Source organism: Furipterus horrens, unplaced genomic scaffold (assembly GCF_987537825.1).
Source record: "Furipterus horrens unplaced genomic scaffold, mFurHor1.1.pri manual_scaffold_3, whole genome shotgun sequence".
In the NCBI taxonomy this organism is placed as follows: domain Eukaryota; kingdom Metazoa; phylum Chordata; class Mammalia; order Chiroptera; family Furipteridae; genus Furipterus; species Furipterus horrens.
In genome coordinates this window covers 191,296,368-191,316,901 of record NW_028327173.1, presented here as the reverse complement: position 1 = coordinate 191,316,901, position 20,534 = coordinate 191,296,368, and the positions used below count along the sequence as shown (strand labels likewise).

General features: G+C 38.6%; 1 protein-coding gene across 11 annotated transcripts in view; it reads right to left on the bottom strand.

The window, feature by feature from the left end:
* TTLL5 (tubulin tyrosine ligase like 5) overlaps positions 1–20,534 on the bottom strand; it is a 257,546-nt gene that overhangs the window by 176,411 nt on the left and 60,601 nt on the right. For 9 of the 11 annotated variants that reach the window (XR_016509864.1, XM_090271203.1, XM_090271204.1 and 6 more), the window contains 5 exons: positions 19,438–19,532; positions 17,085–17,126; positions 9,524–9,637; positions 9,152–9,243; positions 5,511–5,573 (listed from right to left, as the gene is read on the bottom strand). Coding sequence is in view for 10 of the 11 variants with exons in the window: in XM_090271203.1 (XP_090127329.1) it covers positions 5,511–5,573; positions 9,152–9,243; positions 9,524–9,637; positions 17,085–17,126; positions 19,438–19,532 (406 nt within the window). In the remaining variant the exon portion in view is untranslated. The remainder of the gene's footprint in view (positions 1–5,510; positions 5,574–9,151; positions 9,244–9,523; positions 9,638–17,084; positions 17,127–19,437; positions 19,533–20,534) is intronic. The other 2 variants (XM_090271197.1, XM_090271198.1) reach the window with 1 other exon arrangement.

Below are 20,534 nucleotides of genomic sequence, written 5' to 3'. Positions count from 1 at the left end.
TTACATTTGAACTCAGGGCTCAGGTCTCACACTCCAGGGCTCTTTATAGTTTTGCTGACCTGTATGAGGAGAAGAAACCAATCTCAGTTCCTGTGAGTTCAAAACGCTGCTCATGAGAAATAGTTTCCACAAGTGATGCTCTCCATCACTTGCTGGGCTCCAACCACAGGAACTGAGTGCTATTCATGTGTAAACTGGCTTCTATTTTTCTTTAAAAACATGTTCTCCTCATTCAAATTCCTTTCACCTATCACTCTGTTTTAAATTCCCCCAGTTTTACTTGTAAATGTGTTTATTTAGTTCAGCACAATGTTATTGCTGTGCGAGTTGATGTATCCAACACCACAGGCAAGACACGGAACAATTCCATCACCACAAGGATCCTCTGTGTTGCCCTTTTATGACAACACACCTCTTCCCTAGCCCCAGGCTCCCTTTAATCTGTTCTCCATTCTAAAATGTTATCATTTCAATGTTATATAAATGAAATCACACATGTAACCTTTGGTAATGGTTTTTTTTAAAGACACAGACACAATCAATACCAAGATTTTCTATTTATAATCAAGTGAAAAGTTTGTCTTCACCAAAATGTTTTTCTTTTCCTTCTCATGTCTTCTATTCATGCAAAAGTTCTGATATTGCTACATTGTCATCAGAGAGTCTCAAGATGATTTTAACTTTCATCAGATAATGGTTTTCTCTGCTAAATTTCAATCATGGCTTCACATTAATCACCTAGGCAGCTTTTAGAGTAAGTACTAATACTTTCGTCTGGGGGTAAGGCCAGGAGATAAATATGGTTTACAAGATCCCCAAGTGTTAATAATATGACAGTGTTAAAAAGCTGGTTACTGTAAAAAAGTGTGTAAAACACTGTTTGCCAGGGCAGGGTGGGTAGGTAAAGAAGGAGTGGGGGAGAGCAGGAAAGGCAGACAAATATAACCTAAAAGAAATGATTAAAGAATTAGTTTGAAAGTAGTTCTGACAACAATACAATGGAACCTGCAAGAGGGAAAACATCAATTCAGATTTAAGAGAACAGACTTATTAGAAGATGTTAGGGCTTGCAATGAACATATTTTCAATTTTTCCAATGCCATGTTTTTGTGTTTGCCTACCATGTGGTAGATTCCTGATACTGACAAAAGTGAACTTAACAAAGTATTTACTCTTTTAAGTCAACTTGTAAAGTAGACAGGCTAGTTAGTAAACAGGCGATTATAATAGAACATGGGAATCTAAATCAGACTGAGGGATCAAAAGGGCTGGGAGAACCTCCTCCTAGTCCGGGCAAGAGGACTTAGGACATAGCTAGAAGAATGTAGAGACGGGCGTGTTGGCAGTCGCATTGCTGGCAGCACCAGTTCCCGGGACTGGTGGGAAGAAGTGGGGAGCAGCTCAAGCTTGGCCCAATGCACCTCACATGGTGCTAGTTGTGAGCGACTCCTCTGAGGGAGGGCTAACATTTTATCCAGGAAGTCAGGTAGTGAAACTTCCTTTCAGCAGCTTCATCAAAGCATATGTCACTCCCTTTCTGAATGCCTACATAAACTCTCCAATCTGTTGCCCACCGCGTGCAGCAATGTGGAGTGGCCGCTTCACTCACTTGAGAGAATCTTGGAATAACTTTAAGGACCTAGATCTAAATTACACAACATGAATGGCTATCATAGCTACTGAAAACAAAAATTTGGAAAACTGGACTACACTTATGGACATCACCCCATTAGTTACTTCACAGGTACTTGCCTAAATGGAAACTTATAGAAACAAACGTCTTAGGAATGTCCAAGACTGCTTCCTAAACAATTATGTCAACTAAATATACTTAAACATGGATTGAGAAAAAGTAGTAAGTACTGCTATTTAACCTACCAGGTAGTTAGATAAAATAGATGAAAGATTTAGAAAAACTGAATTGATTGGATCATTTAACTTTTAGATCAGCTAATAAAACATATATCTAGTTTATAATGAAAAAGAAATTTGTATTGCTATTAGCTTAGACAGCTTAGATAATCATTAAAGTTGTTCTTATAATGAGAAAGCTATAGATAGCAACGTGAAACTTCAGAAAAATAAGGTACACATGGAAGGTAGAATTTTAAAACTATAAAGATTTACTGACAGGAAAAAATTATAGATTTTTGGTTAGAAATACTATCTCTCTTCTAATAGAAAAACAAAAAAGACAAAATGCTAGGAAATTCAGCAGTAGGAATCCAAAACCTCTTTCATTTTACTAAGCACCTTGCTATAAGAAAAAGTAACCTTCCTAAATAATCTTAGTTTTAAAAAACACATAGGTGAATATTTCATTTTTGTTTTTCCTGGTTTTTGAATTTGCAATGCTCGATTAACTTTCTTAATGAGATCTAGTTCTATTAGTCTGAATAGTTACATGACTGGGTCTAAAAATCATTTCCTATACCCAATATCAGAGAAAAGCTCTCAGCAAATATCAAGTGTAACATTTGCTGTAAGTTTTTTGCAGATATTTTTATCTGGCTAACAAAGATTTCTTTTACTTTGCAAGTTTTCCCATGAATGGGTCTTGTTTTGTTATTAAGGTAAAATATGTTGATTCAATTTCAAATGTTAATACAGATTTTCCTCTCTAGAAGAAAACTCCTTGTTGAGTTTTAAAAAATTAAAATTGCTTTGCATTAAAAAAAAAGAGAGAGAGAATGTAAGGGTGAACTGAAGGTCATTCTAAGGGGACAGTGAGTATGTAAGGATAAAGAGGTACAGAAGAACAAGTAGATGTGGTCTGGTTGGCCCTGAGTTGTGTAGAGAAGTAGAGATTAGGTAAAAAACGTGGTCAAGAATAGATCACGAGAGTTTTCTTTGCTAAACAGAGAAATTCAGGGTGTTTTTGTTTGGTGTTTTTTAATCAAAGTCTTTAGAATACAGAAGCATTAAGTAAGGCCTAAAGAAAGAATTCAGGGAGTGGATAGAAAAATATGACTAATCTTTTTAAACTGGAATTACCATTTCCTTCATATACATGTAGGAAACCATCCTCAGTAGTATTAGTGTGATTTCACTACCAAAAGAATTAATGTCTTTTTTCATATTACTTTAGACTTATTAACAGGTGTCTCAAAATATTGCCAAGACTTACACTTCTGAAATTATGGTGGTTATTAGACCCACTGCTAGGTCTTGTTATTGAATGTGTTAATAAAAAAGCACATACAGCCCTGGCTGGTGTGGCTCAGTGGACTGAGCACGGGCTTATGAATCAAAAGGTTGCTCATTTGATACCCAGCCAGGGTGGTAGGCCAGGGCCCCAGTCCATATTATCTCTCGCATATTGATGTTTTTCCCTTCTCTTTCTCCCTCCCTTCCCCTCTCTCTAAAAGTAAATAAATAAAATCTAAAAAAACAAAAGCACATATATTATTACATCTCAAATCTCTTTATTGGATGCTACCCCTAGGAGAATGCTTCCTATTTCTAGCTATTGTGGTGTTCCGCCTTCCTTCTCTCTCATGGAAAGGCCAAACATGGAAAGACCTGGCTGCAAGCGCAGAGCCCATGACAATGCAGAAACAGACCCACACAGCCGGCAAGGGAACGCATGCAGCCTGCCTTAACCCAAGCGCACCAGTTATTGCTTATCAGTATCACTGGAAATCAAAGATCACCAAATAATGTATAAACTAGAAAGAGGGACATGAATAAATAGTACTAATGCAGAAGAATTATATACAATGCAAAAAAGAAAAAAAACCAGAAAGGAACATTAAATAAACTAATCAAGACAGTCAAAGAGATGTGAAAAGATATTACATCCATAAACTATGGAAACGAGTCGGAAAGCAAAAATAGTTCTTTGATATTAAAATCATACTTGCCTAAATAAAATAAATTGAACAACCGTCTTCTGTGATGGTCTTAAATAACAAAATAGATACAGCTGAAGTTTTTAGAGTTTAGATTTATTGGAGTTTTAGGAGACAAAGTTCAGAAAGTCTCTCAGCATTTAAAGCTAAAAGACAATGAAATCAAAAGTATGAGAAAGCCCTGGCTGGTGTGGCTCAGTGGATGGAGTGCTGGCCTATGAACCGAAGGGTCACTGGTTTGATTCCTAGTCAGGGTATATGCCAGGGTTGCAGGCCAGGTTCCCATTAGGGGCATGCGAGAGGCAACCACACATCGATGTTTCTCTCCCTTTCTTTTTTTCTCCCTCCCCCCTCTCTAAAAATAAATAAATAAAACCTTTAAAACAAAAATGAGTGCTCTTTCTAAAAAAAAAAAAAGTATGAGAAAAAAGTAAACAACTATGGACGACACAGGAAAAGATCTAAAATTCATGTAAGAGAAGTTCTACAAGGAGAGGAAAGACAGGATGCGGACGTATTTCCTACAGTTCAAAGACTTAAATCTTCAGACTGAAAGGACTCATCTCTTGCAAAACCAAAATAATGCAAAGTAACATACCAGAACACATCTTGGTAAAATATATGAACTCTAAAGATAGAAGAGCCTTATAAAAAACTGAGCTTCTGTGTCGTCTAGGTAAATCTGAAGCTTTCTTTCATTAGAAGCTGCATAGTGTAACTAATCAATGGTAATAACTACAAATTTACAGTGAAAAATCGCAAATCCCATATATTTCCTGATAATAGGTCATGGAGTGGCAAGAAATGGCTGGAATCTGGGTCTATTTTAAGAATCCTGCAAAAAGGGACATTTACCCTGAATCTAATCTAGGTTTCCCTAAATAACTGAGCCGCTCATTCTGATAGTTACTGAACTGGACTGCAGCGCAGCTGTGTCTCGGGGGCAACAAAAGCGCGCCGGGCTAAGCAATCTGTGACTGCCGAGCTATTTGAATTCCAGTCTGCTTTCCATCATTTCCCCCTATTTTCCCTTGTATTGAGGTTATCAGTTGTCATTTTTTTACAATTCTCAGTGTATTTATTTTGTGAATTACCTCCCCTCCACCTTTTCTAATCTGATCACTCTAATCTCTTCTAGCCTGGGAAAACAGATGATCACGTCTGCTAAGTTGGGTCTAAAGTAAAAAGGCACCGAATAAGGGCCTTCCTTTAAAAAGAATAAAGTTTAGGGTGCCTGTTAAGATTATTTAAAGATCTTAATGGTTTAACCTTTAAAATTAAAAGATCTTTAAAATTTGTACATCGTTATGCTTTAATTCCATCTAGTATTTGTTTTATATTCCAAAGCACCAAGCAAAATGCTAGAAACTTGGTTAATACTCAATAAATATATTAATAAAAAGGCATATTTGTTAGTAGATAAACACTCTACATAAAGGAGGCTCAATTAGTTTAACATTCTTAGCCTCTGGTCATGTTGCAAAATGCTGAGAGTGAAGGAATTCTGGAAAAATGAGTTATGTTGTGTTTTCTGCAAAGCCTTTTCTACCAAAGATTTTACACAAAGACTTCTAGAAAGCTTTTTCTTTCATTTGCACGTACTATTTCCTAATTTTGTGATCTAGTCCTACCAAATTTATAAGAATAGCAAATCCCTACCTGTCCTGGAAGAGACGTGTTGCCAGCATATAGTTCATGGAGGTCTTGTGTTCGAGGTAGGACCTGAAAGACAAAGAGAGAAACTGGTTGCTTCTTAAGCTTGTTGAAGACAGAAAATATAGAAATAAAACCATGAAACAAGCACAAAAGTGACAGGCTACTCATATACTGTTTCTAAAGTAGCAAAAGAGGAGGCATTGCTCAAATTAAAATTACAAAATACTAGAGTAGCAGCGAAAATAAAGTGAAAAGAATAGAGGACTTAATTTAGAAAATATGGAAAAGAATTTTTTTGATTACTAAAAGGTGACATACTAATTCAGAAAATAAAACTGAAAAATAAAAAACCAGACAACTACACAAAATATCACATATAGCTGGGGAAAAAGGTCAAATGAAGCTGGGAATGAGGGATGTAAAAACACGAAAATGTGAACAGACTGTTTCAATCAAAGTATTCCTCAAAAGATTTCAATGGCTCCTTGATGCCTATTGCTGGAGGCTACGCTGTCTTTTCCAAGCTTTCAAAAGCTGAATAATCTTTACGGCCAGTTCACTCGCACTTTGTCCACACAGTTCCCCAACACCGGTCCTGCAGTACAGCCAGACAAGTCTCCTCACAATCCTCTCACACCACACCTCCCACTGATCCTTTTGCTTCCGTCTGGACACCATGCATAATCTATTCCTCAAGAAGCAGCTCAAGTGCACCCTGCTGCATGAAGCCTTCCTGATGTGACTGCTCCAAGTCTACAGAGGTCCCCTTCTCTGAACCACCCAGGCCTTTACTGTATGTCTGAAGGACCCGTCATATACTGTCTCATAGAGTAAAATTTTTCTTCTCAGGAAGCAGCATGATGAAAAAGGAAAAATGTATGATCTGGAGTCAGAATCCCTGAGTCAAGTCCCACTGTGAGATCATGAACAAGTCACATTACTTTACTGAGCCTTACTTTCCACCTCATTATAATGAGTATAACAATGATGTGTATAAAGTATATTATAATTACATAGAGCTACATAAATCGGAGCTATTTTTATTATATGTAGAAATAATTTCTCCATAATCACACTGTAAACTCTCAAAGAGCAAAAATCCCATATAATATCTGTTTTATATTCCAAAGCACCAAGCAAAGTGTTAAGACACTTGGTTAACACTCAATAAATGTATATGAATAAAAATTTGGACAACTGAACTTCACTGAAATTTAAAACTTCTGTCCTTTAAAAGCCACTGTTACAAAAGTGAAAAATCTAGCCACAGACTTGAACAAAATGTTCACAATTTTTTTTTTTTTTTTTTTTTTAGCATTTATTTATCCCACACCTCTCTGACAGGCAAACTCCCAAAATGTTCACAATTTAAATAACTGAGAAGGGTGTTGTATCAAAAGGCCTTTATAACACAATAATGAAAAGATAAAAATCCTAAATTTAAAATGGAAAAAAAAGATAAACAAATAGCCAATAGCACATGAAGGCTTAATATCATTATCCATAGAAAAGCAAGTTAAAACGATGAGATATGCTATTACTAGAATGCCTAAAATTAAAAGCCTAACAATAACAAGTGTTGACAAGAATGGGGAGCAACTGGAACACTGATAAAATGTAAAATGGTAATACATACTATCCTTTACTGTCCCTGGCTGGTTCGGCTCAGTGGATTGAGCGTCGGCCTGCGAGCTAAGTGTCGCTGGTTCGATCTTCCAGTCAGGGCACATCAGAGAAGGAAAACTCTGACTCCAAAAAACCTCCGCTGCCTTGCGGCATACCTCTTCAGGGGAAAGGCTAAGGGAGTAAACCCCGACAGAAAATCCGGAGCCGGAGTCCCTAAGGCGGTTTGACGTTGTAGTCAACACCGGCAACTCCTGCGGCGCACCTGAAGCCAAGCTGTATTGACTCCGTCTTTCCCTTGGACCCTTCAGCTGCGAAGAGAGGGGGGGTCTGCTGCATGGGCAACAGCAGACCCTCCATATCACCCCGCCCAGGCTCTGTAGCTTCAGCTTCACTGGAGAGGACACTCCAGCGTCATCACAAGATGTCGATTCAACACGGGAGGAGACAGATACCATGTCACTCCCGAGTTGGACTGCACAGCCATTCTCGGCGGTGCAGATAGACTCTTAAGAAGCTATACCATCGTCTCTCGAGACGGACGGCTGCCGACGACGACTATCCTTTATCCCTTATCATGTGACCCACCCCTTCCATTCCTAGGTATCTACCCAAGGAAAATAAAATGATATATCCATACAGGAACTTATACATGAATGTTCACAGCAGTTTGCTCCATAATAGACCCAAACTAGACACAACCCAATGGTCCACAACAGCTGAATGGATAAATTGTGGTGTATTCAATCTATTGAACAGTATATAACAATAATAAGGAATGAACCATTACTTTAAACAAGAACATGGATAAATCTCAAAAACATTGCCCAAATAAAAATATCTTGACACCAAAGAGTATATACTGTATGATTACATTTATATAAAATTCTAGAAAAACTAGAGTAATATGAAACAGATTAGCAAATGTCTGAGACTTGAGATAATGAGGGGCACTGACTTATAAGGGGGATTGAGGGAATTTCTGGAGGTGATAGAAATGTTCTATATCTTGATTATGGTGAGAGCAATAGTTAAATTGGGGTATATATTTGTTAAAACTCATCATCAAACTGGACACTTAAAATGGACACATTCTATTGCATGTAAACCAGATCTTGATGACTAAAAATAAACAATATATTGTTTAGGCACACATATAGAAGATAAAACTTTTTTCAAATCAAGGTAATCGTCGGCGGCGGCGGCGGCAGCCGTCCGTCTCGAGAGACGATGGTGTAGCTTCTTAAGAGTCTATCTGCACCGCCGAGAATGGCTGTGCAGTCCAACTCGGGAGTGACACGGTATCTGTCTCCTCCCGTGTTGAATCGACATCTTGTGATGACGCTGGAGTGTCCTCTCCAGTGAAGCTGAAGCTACAGAGCCTGGGCGGGGTGATATGGAGGGTCTGCTGTTGCCCATGCAGCAGACCCCCCCTCTCTTCGCAGCTGAAGGGTCCAAGGGAAAGACGGAGTCAATACAGCTTGGCTTCAGGTGCGCCGCAGGAGTTGCCGGTGTTGACTACAACGTCGAACCGCCTTAGGGACTCCGGCTCCGGATTTTCTGTCGGGGTTTACTCCCTTAGCCTTTCACCTGAAGAGGTATGCCACAAGGCAGCGGAGGTTTTTTGGAGTCAGAGTTTTCCTTCTCTGATGTGCCCTGACTGGAAGATCGAACCAGCGACACTTAGCTCGCAGGCCGACGCTCAATCCACTGAGCCAAACCAGCCAGGGGAATCAAGGTAATGATAAACACATAATTTAGGAATGTTCAACCTTGAGTTAGGAGGCTAGTTAGAAAAGAGGCAGGGGATTAAAAAAAAAAATAGAGGTAATACACAGGTAGATTAAACTACTGTTAACGCTCTAGCTCTTGGGTTGGGTAATATTCATACTCTTATAAATAAACAAACAAACAAAATAAAGGCATCATGTGGGAAGCAATGATGACAGTGCGTCATAATTAATCCAATTGTGTGGACCTGAGGTACAGATTTAAGTAAAATAAAAAGGTAGTCACCTCACCCATATATTTCCCATGTCTCTGATGTAGGGAATATGCGAATAAATCCACCTCTCCGATCATTCTCTTCCTTCACCCTCCGTAAAACTTTGATCTACATGGAGTAAGAGAAAACAGAATGAGTATCTATTTTGAAGACTGGAATCCATGTGGTTTTATAGGACAGAAGAGAGTTATGACCCAAGAATATGAAAAAGCATGAGGAAGAATTAAATACATTTAAGATGCTGTTTTCTGAGAAGAGATTTTCCCCATCTCAAATCTTTTTCTTTTCAGTAAAAAATAGGAGTTGGTCAGGAATGTTACTAATAACTCGCTAATTTTCACTGAGCCCTGTGTTAACCCACAAAAGCCTGAAATGGAGTTATCTTTACCTCCTCCATGGAAAGACCAAGCACAGAACCACCTAACTTCCCTGGAACCTTCTCCCGGGCTGAGCCCACAAGGTTTTTCATCTCTGAGTCACTGGCAGAGAGTGGACGGGAACGCTGAAGAAAAGGAAAAACAAAAACAAACACAAAAACCATTTTCATTATCTTTCTTCATTGCCCTCTATTCAGTCTCCCACCATCATTATCTTTCCAAATATGTGGAAGCTCAAATCTGAAGCCCGTTTTCTAAAATTAATCTCTTAGCTTGAAACCCTGGGAAATAGATGAAAGCTAGTCAACTCAAAGACAAGAAGAGGAAACAGAAGAGCAGGAAAACACCACGCGTTGAGAGAAACAAGTAGGAAAAAAAGAAAGATGTCCACATGTCTTTCTAAGCTAGTACTCCTTAATCTTGGTTTAGAATACATTTACTATTTTCAGGAAAATGGGAAAACATATGAAAAAAACCTCGATATAAAATTGTGTATTTATTTCAGTACTATATTCTTTTTCAGCATTGGGGAAGGAAGATTAGAAGTGAGACATAAGACAGAAAAGCAAGGAGCTATCTATACTGGCACAGATGCAAGAGCTGGGCTACGGGATGTTTTAGAACTTGAGGAGAAAAAGTACTGAGACAAGAGTCATCAGTGACACATAAAAGAGCTGTGACCAAAAGGCTACAACTTGAGAAATACTTAGGCTGCTGGACTTTCAGAAACCTGAATCAAGGACGACTGCCCTGGGCACCCCACAAAGACAAACACATGTGCCTTGCACATCATGGATCCCCCAAAATAATCTATGTTATTGCCCCTTCTGAATGATGATCAGGAACGTCATCTGAGAACAAAAGTTTTAAGTGACTTTGATGGTATAGAAACAGAAAAATATAAAGGTAACATGGGAAGTCAGATGCTACAAAGCATGAGAATAGACAATTGTTGAAACAGATGAAGTGACTGACAAAAGACGACAGATCTGCTAAGTAGGAAAAATATGAAATAATTCAAGAAATATGGGTGTGAATTGACTTTCTAAGTTCCTACAAGTAACTCTGACCAGAGAGAAGAAGTTCCATTCTCAGAAGCTATTACTGCATTTATTTTTCTCTTTGTGTAGACCCATGAAAAAGCATTTTGGTAACTAATGTTTTCAGCAATACTCACTGTTATGGGCTGAATGTCCATGTCCCTCAAATTCATATATTGAAGCCCTAACCCCCAGCGTGATGGGGTTTAGAGGTGTGGCTTTGGGGAGGTGATTAGGGTTAGATGAAGTCAGGAGGGTGGTGAGGTCCTGGTCCAAAGGAATTAGTGCCCTTAAAGCAAGGGACACCAGAGAGCTTGTGTTCTCTATCTCTCTGTTCATTTCCATCTAAACTATTAAAAAGGCTGAGAGAAAGAGAGATGTGAAAAGTTGTAGCTACTGAAGTCTAGGAATCTTAAATGCCTCTCTAAAAATCTACCCAGGTTTCCAGTGTCCTTGAGGAATCTACTAGAAAATATCAGACTAAAAAGTCAAAAGTATTTTGCCAATCTCAGTTTTCCAATAATTTGAGATTTGAGATAATTTTTTAAAAACAACACAATATCTATTGTACTGGTTTATAGAGAAATGCATTATACATAAACAACAATGCATTACTATCCTAGACCACTGGTTGAATCCTACCAATATTTGTTAATGAAATGATCTATTATGAAATGTGACCTAAATTATAGACAAAGGTGACAAAAAAGACAGGGAGAAAAGGGGAGACAGAGGAGGAGGAAGAAGTAAAGGAGGAGAGGGAGGAGGGGGAGGAAGAGATGCTTGTGAGCATCAAGAAAAACTGGAAATTAAAAGTAAAGTGAAAGAAAAAAGGAGTCAACCAATTAGAAAGGTCATCAGGACCTATCAAAAATGAGCAACAATCCAAATGCAAGCCATTCTGTAGTTTTGACTTTGTGTGGTAGATAGAATATATGTGCATATTCCATTGGATTGACTGAATGCACTGAGGAAATAAAGCACCTCTAAACTTAAAGTGAACCATTGTCTCTGGCTAGATGACACATGATTGGGTGTTCAGATGGACTTTAAACTGCCAAATACTGTCTAGGTGAAAATTGTGCCATGCAACATGTAACAAAGATTTAAGTTATCATTACTTCAACTTACGATTCAGAAATATACCTAGAGAAGAAACCTTTACACATCAAACCTTTCTTGCTAGTGAAGAAATGACTGAGAGCATAAAATTCTTAAGACAAAGAACCATCTGTCCCCACTAAAAAGCAGTAAGAAATAGATGTTCAATCAGAAAAATGATTCTCAGCCTAAGAAAGCTAGCAAGTGCCAGCAGTGAGAAGAACTGGGAAAAACATAGAAGATGAAAAAAGGTGAGGTATTTAAAGTTATCACAATTGAAGGACAAAAATAAAATCTGTTTGATGGAACACATGTGAAGAATAAAAATGTCCCAATGCTGTTTTACAAAGTTTAGAATTCTGTTAAAAACAAATGAGCTAGAAATAGCTCAATTTATTTGTGATAATAAAAGGTAATATCAAGTTTAAAAAGCAAAATGAATTAATTCTATCAAATTAAACAAACAAAAAGGGCCAAAGATGAATAAATCTGGGGGAAATAGACAAAAAAATGGCTAATCACGAAGGTTTAAATGTAATGATAACCAGAAGTATACTTTGAAATTATAAAGAAAAAGAAAGTAAGTAGGCTTGTGTTACAATAGAAAAAGAGATATGTAACATCTGAAAATTTGGACTAAATGTAAGTCAGCAGGCCTGAGAGACGTGCATCTTCTTAAGGGAACTGACTTTAAAAATAAACAAGCAAACGAAAAAACTTACCCAAACCACTTACAATTACGTCTGAAAAAGCATGAAGAACTGAGGAGATACCAGAGAACTAGAAAAGAACAAGTAAGGGACCAATCTTCAAAAATGTAACAAGTATGCTCCTGGTGATTATCGTATGGTAAGTCTAACTTGAATCCCCAGTAAAATGGAATAATTATTAAAAAGAAAAAACCTATAAACATTTAGTTTAATGGGCTCATGAAATATTATAGCCTGGAGACTGCTTTACATTAAAACATGTTTTAAAATTTTGATGTATAGGACCAAATTACGAAAACCAAAATATAGCAAATATATTTAATGTCTTTGGATTTCACAGAAGCAGTTGTAAAAATTTCATAAATTTTTTATTCAAAATATTTCCAATCAGGGTTTAATGCCATGATATAATAAGTAAAATACACCAACAAAAACTGAAAACAGTTAAAAGATGTAACTGTAGGATAATATAAAGAGCAGTGAATCAAGTTAGGAAGTGATTTCCAAAATGGGTCTTAAGTATTATTTAGAATCTTCAGAACTGTCTAGAAGGATGGATAAGTAAATAAATAAATAATAAAGTAATTTATCTGTATTTGTGGATGACAGCAAAGTTGAAAAACATGACTACAGATAAATGGATATCAAAAAACACCAGATACCGGCTATCGAATAGGTAAAAGAAAAATCAATAGGATTGAGCGCTTCCGGCCAAGATGGAGGTGTAGGTAGACATACTTCGCCTCCTCACACAACCATAAAGAATTACACTTACCTCAAAAAACAAACAAACAACAACAACAACAAAAACAAAACAGCCAGAAAAATGAACTGTCTGAAAGTCTGACAACCAAGGAGTTAAGAAGAAATAATCATCCAGACAGGCAGGAGGTGTGGAGTTGGCGAGCAGGGGTGGAGAGGACACAGTGTGGCAGAGGTGAGGTGGCGGAGGCAAGGCAGCGGCTGCAGCTGGAGGTCCCACATTCACGTGTGACAGATAAAAGCTGGGAGGGATACCTGGGGAGAAAACCCAGCTCCAGGCTAGACTGCACAGCTCATGGTTCCTGCGTGGTAAAAGTAAAGCCTCATAGCTTCTAGCTGTGAAAACCAGTGGGTGTTAGGGTGGCAGAAGAAACTGCCCGTCTCTCGAAGAGTTCATTTAGAGGCCCCCATGGTCCTAGAACATATGCAAGCCCACCCACTCTGGGAACCATCACCAGGGCAACAGCTATGGGGGGTGCCAGTCACATGTGGGAAGTGGGTAAAGTGACTGAAAATGGAGCAAGCAACAAGAAAGCAGCATTGTTCCCCTTCTGGTCGCTCCCCCATATACAGTGCCACAAAGTGGTGAAACGGGTTTCCCCGCACTGACCAATATCTAAGGCTGTGCCCCTTGCAATGTAGCAGGTACCACAGCTCTACCTAAGACACAGAGGCAAACACAGGTGGCTGTCAAGCAGAGCAGACAGAGAAGTATGGCCCAAAAGAGGGAGCAGATTAAGGTTCCAGTAGGAGAACCAAGTAATGAGGATGTAGCCAACCTATCAGATGCAGAGTTCAAAACACTGGTGATAAAGATATCAGAGAAATGATTGAGTATGGACACAAAATAAATGAAGAAGTGTGGGTTATACAAAGTGAAATAAAGAAAAATATAAAGGGAACCCATACTGATGGGAAGGAAGCTGGGATTCAAATCAACGATTTGGAACATAATGAAGAAATAAACAGTCAACCAGAACAAAATGAAGAAACAAGAATTCAAAAAATGAGAAGGGTTTGACAAGACTCTGAGATATCTCCGAAAGTATCAAGATCCAAATCATAGGTTTGCCAGAAGGAGAAGAGGAAGAGCAAGAAATTGAAAACTTATTTGAAAAAATAATGAAAAGAAACCTTCCTAATTTAGTGAAGGAAATAGACATACAAATCTAGGAAGCACAGAGAGTCCCAAACAAGTTGGTCCCAAAGAGGACCATACCAAGACACATCAAAATTAAAATGCCAAAGGCTAAAGATAAAGAGAAAATTTTAAAGCAGCAAGAAAAAAGCAGTTACCTACAAAGGAGTTCCCATAAGACTACCAGCTGATTTCTCAAAAGAAACTTTGCAGGCAAGAAGGGACTGGCAAGAAGTATTCAATGTGATGAAAAGCAGGGACCTACAACCAAGATTACTCTATCCAGCAAGGTTATCACTAGACTGGAAGGGCAGATCAAGTGCTTCCCAGGCAAGGTAAAGCTAAAGGAGTTCATCAACACCAAGCCCTTATTATACAAAATGTTAAAGGAACTTATTTAAGAAAAAGAAGAAGATCAAAACTATGAACAGTAAAATGACAACAAACTCACAAGTATCAACAACTAAAGGTAAAAAACAAAAACAAACTAAGCAAACAACTAGAACAAGAACAGAATCATCGATGTGGAGGGTTATCAGCAGGGAGGGGAAAGAGAGAGAATGGGGGAAAAGGTACAGGGATTATGAAGCATAATTGGTAGATACAAAATAGACAGGGGGATGCTAAGAATAGTAAAGGAAATAGAGAAGCCAAAGAACTTATATGCACGGCCCATGGACATGAACTAAGGTGGAGGGTGGGGGGACTGCTGGAGGGAAGCGGGGGTTACCAGGCAAAGGCAAGCAAAGGGAAAAAAAAAAAAAGGGACAACTGTAATAGCATAATCAATAAAATATACCTAAAAAAAGGAAAGGGAAAGAAAACTCAATAGGATTGAAAAGTATGAAGGGGACTAAATCTTCTGATGGTGAACTATGTCTCCAGAGCTATCCCAAATATTTTACCTGTATTTTATCATTTCTTTCTCACCATAACTCCATGTATATATTATTATTCCCATTTGACAGATGTGAAAAGTGAGCCTCAGAGACTTAATATAACTTTTCCAAGGTCTAACTGTTAAGTTATTGACAGAGCAAATTTGAAACCAGGTCTATCTGATTCTAAAGTTCATGTTCTTTCCACAAAACCATGCTGCCTGCCTTGGAATACTGAAAAGTAATTTCTGGTGAGTGAAAAATTTGAACCATAGAGCTCAAAGGAAAGAAGAAATGTAGAAAGAAATAATGGATTAAAAAGAAATTGACAACTAACAGGTGAAGAACTGTGACTTCACAATCTGACAGCAACAGAAAAAGAACTTGGTAGAGCCTAAATGGCCAGAGCAGACAATTTTTTTCCCCTTTCTACTCAGTTCCAACTAAACTACCATCGAGTTGATGAGAGTGCCTCATTAACAGAAAGGCAGTGACAAAGTAGAACACTGCAAAGAATAAGCGTCAAAGAATTCAAAGTTGGCTGAGTAAAACCAGAAAGGCTTTGGGTCACTTTAGCAGTGCTCAAAGACAGAACTACTAGGGAGAGGCCTTGCTCATCCACAGGCTATTGCAACCTATGGCCCTTCGAGCAAGGGAGCAGATGTACTAGAGTTAAGATGGGTAAAGGGAAAACAAGATTAGAATTACCTGTCAGAGACACTTAAGATTAGAATTACTTATCAGTCAGAGACACTTCTTTGTAGGCAAATTCAGAAGGCTATATGACATAGTACTTTTAATGTTCTCCTTAAGTAGATTAGTTTAAGAGATATTTAGAATGTAAACTCTGAACTCAATAGCCAACAGCCTTGGATTTGGGCTGGCAGAGAGGGGCGGATATTGTTTGTTTGCCATGGAGAGCAGCTAGCAAACTTAGGTACTCGCTAAATATAAAACACTAAATATCACAGTTTTGAATCCCACGAACTAAATACCAAAGTTCATATGACAGAACCACATTAACCGGTTACTAAATACTAGACAACCAGCAAGTTTCTTTTCCATTTCTTGAATTCATATAAGCCATGTTAAATCACTTTATCCAAAGCATTAATAAACGAGTTACAATTCAAGCTTCTGAGCTTACCAGAAAGTGCATCAGAGAGGACAAATGTCGAAATAAACATACTGCTAAAGAATAACTGCAGGTAGCACACTTATGCATGAAACTCCCCTACATCTCGTATCAGAGCATCAAAGTAACAGGAGCAGTACCCTCACTGCTACCCTATCACTTCAAAAAGATGTTTGAAAAAAATCTTCATGGAAGAAAGTGATAGTTATTCTCAAATACTGCTAACAAGCACAATAAGAGGGCAAGAGTCGGTCCTTAAAAGATGGAGATAAAATACTGTCTTGATTTTAAAGGTAGGATCTGAGACATTAATTATGACAGAGTTCCAAAGAGTCATAAAACTGCAAACCACTACGTATAACAAGTGTCATCTGTTGAGAAACTCCAATACAGCCCTACCCAGAGTGAAAACATTTCCAATATTAACCCACTGACAATAGAATGTTTCATAAGACATCTGAACAATTGAAAGGTTACTCATGAATGATGACGTTTCCTTTCTGGAAGTTTGGTTATAAAGTGATGGATACGCCTCTCAACATTGTTCATCATTTAAATTCGACTGCCTCCATCACAGCATAAGCCCTCTCAGGAAAAGAGGATTCATGAATTCCTGCAACCTGTACTCTTGGAGTCTAGATCCAAAAAGATTTCCGTGCATTCACTTTCATGTACTGGTTTTACATTATTAAACTGTTCAACAAGCAGGTGCATAAAATATGTACAATGAAAGAGTAAAGCTAAAAGGCTTTCCATTTAGGGAATGGAAATAAAAATCTGAATGAATTTTCTATGATGCAGAACTTACCTGTTTAGTGTTTGATGACTGAAATGGTGCAGATACTGGATGCTATAAAAGACAGAAAAATGGAATAAAGCCTTATCTTCTCCTAATATGCCTCTATTTTCAACTCCTAATCTATGATATAAAACAAGAAAACGATGATATCCATGCAAAAAATAAAAGCAAGAGACCTATACTGTGTGCTTGGAAAATGAGAACACTTAATATTTTTCACACTGCTTTCTCCTACAGCATATCTATTCCAGTTTCACCTTTTCACCACGGAGGGCACAATACCACTGAAGATCCTACAGTTTCTTTAGCCTTTAATAAATGTCCTGCAGGCCACTATGGATGAGGTCATGCCATTACCTACCAGGAAGCAAAAAAAATGGTGATACATTCTCTATGATTTGCAAAGTGTCGCCCATAGAAGCTGACAGATAAGCTAAGAAAAGGAATCAATTCATCCAAGACTGACATACAGCTGCCCAAAAGTGAAACTCGGCAGAAACTCTGTTAAAGCTGTGCCGGAACATTCACAACCCTTTATGTACAATCCTGCGGCTCCTGCCACAGACACTTCAGAAAACAATTTGCAAAGGAATGTAACTGCCTAAATTCAGCTTTCCTGGTATACCTCCGTTAATCCTCTACTTTTTCTTATTAAAAATTAAAGAAAACCCTCTGATCTGTGATGATGTACTGATCAAGTACAACCCTGTTATCTGGTTTTACTTCTAATCCAAGATAATACTCCTTAAAATACAGCACACCCTGTTCCACATCACAACACTATCTACACAGGAGGTCACAGGTAGGCAGCCCATAGTCTGAATCCAGTGCAAAGACATGTTATGTTTGGTCTGCAAAGTATACTTTTTTAATTGAATTAGTTGCCATTATTTCAGAATAAGATTTCTGATTCCTCTTGACAGTAGGAAAATCTGACAACACTTGGCCCACACTCATAGATAGCAACGATCCATCCACTAGAGCACACTAGTAAAGAGCGAGGCACGCACCCTCCTGTTTCCTGCAGTCCCTTCCCTCTTAGCTGTTATACCTGGCCCTATTTCCTCATTTCCACTGACTGCCTGTTGCCGCTATAGGCATTTGAGTCTGCAAACCTTGTTCTAATGACAAGTTATCTGAATAAATAGCATTATATGAACACGGCAAATAGAAATAGCATTTCTCTACATAAGGCCAGCAAGCAAAAGGAAGAGGAAGAAAAGAAGTGGGAGGCCCTGGCTGGTGTGGCTCAGTGGACTGAGTGACGGCCTGCAGCCCAAAGGGTCGCCAGCTCGATTCCTGGTCAGGGCACATGCCTGGGTTGCAGGCCAGGTCCCCAGTTGGGGGCGTGGGAGAGGCAACCAATTAATGTTTTTCTCTCTTTCTCCCTCCTTTCCCCTCTCTCTTAAAAAAAAAAAAAAAAAAAAAAGAGGAGTAGGAGGATAAGGGAGGAGGAAAGGGATTAAGGAAAGGCTACAGTTGAAATGGGGGAAAAGGGAAAGGGGAAGGGAGAGGGAGAAGAAGCAGCTGTTTCTGCCTTCACAGAGCTTACAATCCAGCGGAGGAGTACTGAACAATTTAAAAGCAACAAATCAATGAATGCAAAACAATGCAATAGACAACAAGTAAATAATACTGAAATGAAAAGTAAAGGTAATGACAGAGTGGATGGATTTAGTAAGAAATAATTTCCAAAGTTCTGAGCAGGTGAGGTCATCCGGATGGGAAGAGAGGAAAACCTGGACCTTTTCAGATAAGAAGACAAAGAAACTAGTGGAAATGAGCCAGGTCTGAGGACAGAATGAGTATACAGGATGGTTAGCTGATTGGTTTAACTGGAACGAAAACCCAAAGACTGGAGCAACGCTTGATCAAACGATGTTTCAGACACACACAGGTTTCCACTGGCATTTTATCTCATTTAACCTTAACGCCTCATCACCACTGAGGATCCTTTGGAAGGGAACCACTTGTAGAGATGATACTATTTCAATTGAGCATCTCTGAATGTGACACTGTAATGAATGGAAATTTGTAGGCTCCCTCTCTGTGCCTTATTTATGAGCATATCAGTTTGAGAAAAAAAGAGGGCAATTTTTAAAAGAATAAAAAAGTTTTAAAGGACAGGTAAGGGAAAAAGAAGCCAAAAGAAAAGAAAAAAAATAGGCAGACAGAAAGTTTGTTTGAAAGCATAAGCTAGTAGCTACAGATGAATATAACTGCCTTCTGTCTAGAAGGATCCCCAAACTCTCCTGCTCAGAGCGGCCTCATGTCCAGGGAGCCTCGGCCCACTCGCGCACTCACATGGGCTGCCACTTTCCAATACGCCTCCGGGGGGCTCCCTGCTGCCGACTTTGCTTACCTGAGGTTTCTGAAAAGGGTTTCGCCTGGAAGACTCAAAGGGGGGATAGATTGGCCGGTTTGATGCCCGCTGGGCAGGATCTTGGCACACAAATCCTGAATGGAGAATGGGAAATATTAAAACCTGCCATTTTCTAAGAAATCAGCAGGTTTAGCTGCACCTTTTCTTTAGATGTACTAACTCAGTTTCAACATCATAAATACTACAGCAATCCATCCTTAAGAGGATTAAATTAGACATGACTCTCTCATACACACGTTCTGCTTGAACTTCAAACCACCATAACTGGGGAGAACAAGAAAGGAAAACACACAGCTAAATCAGCCCTCCTGGTTGGGGAGCTGAAATGTGACCCTGATGGGAAAAGAGATGCACAGTTTTTTGTTTTTGTTTTTTGTTTTTAATTTTTCACCTTAAATTTACTATTTACTAAATGGAAATGAATAGGCAAATACTATTTTTGAGACCTCATGAAACACTTTCCAAGTTTGTTTAGTGCACAATGAATAAACAGATGAAATGAATAAATAAAATATCATCTAGGTGCTCACTGTAAACCTAGGAAGATCGAAGGCATCCAGGGAAATTATGTTTTCAAGATTAGGAGGTATTCAGTCTCCTTTTCATTCTCCCAGTCTCACTTGGGGATTTTCAGAATCAGTACATCATTCTCTGTTGCCTGTCTGGATGAGTATTTCTTCTTTATATCTTTGTTTGTTGGACTTCCATGCAGCTCAATTTTCTGGAACTTCTGGTTGTCTCTAGTTCTGAGGTAGTTGTAGTCCTTCTTAGTCGTGGAGGGAGATGCAGTGTGTCTGTCTACGCCTCCATCTTGGCTGGAAGTCGAGATGCACAGTTTTGATGAACTTCAGCGCAAAGGTGCAAACCGCCATTGAAAAACGCACAGTTGTTAATACAAACAAATTATTATTAAAGTGGCTTCCTGGGTGGTGTCTGGAAAATAATGTTGTTTTTACCGGGAGAATCCAGCAGCAAGTGAGGAGTCCTGTCCCGTTGCAGGATCCACTTCTGGAACTGCTGAAGGCATTCTACTGGCAACTTTCAAAATGAGCTTTGTAGGGGGATAAATGGTGATG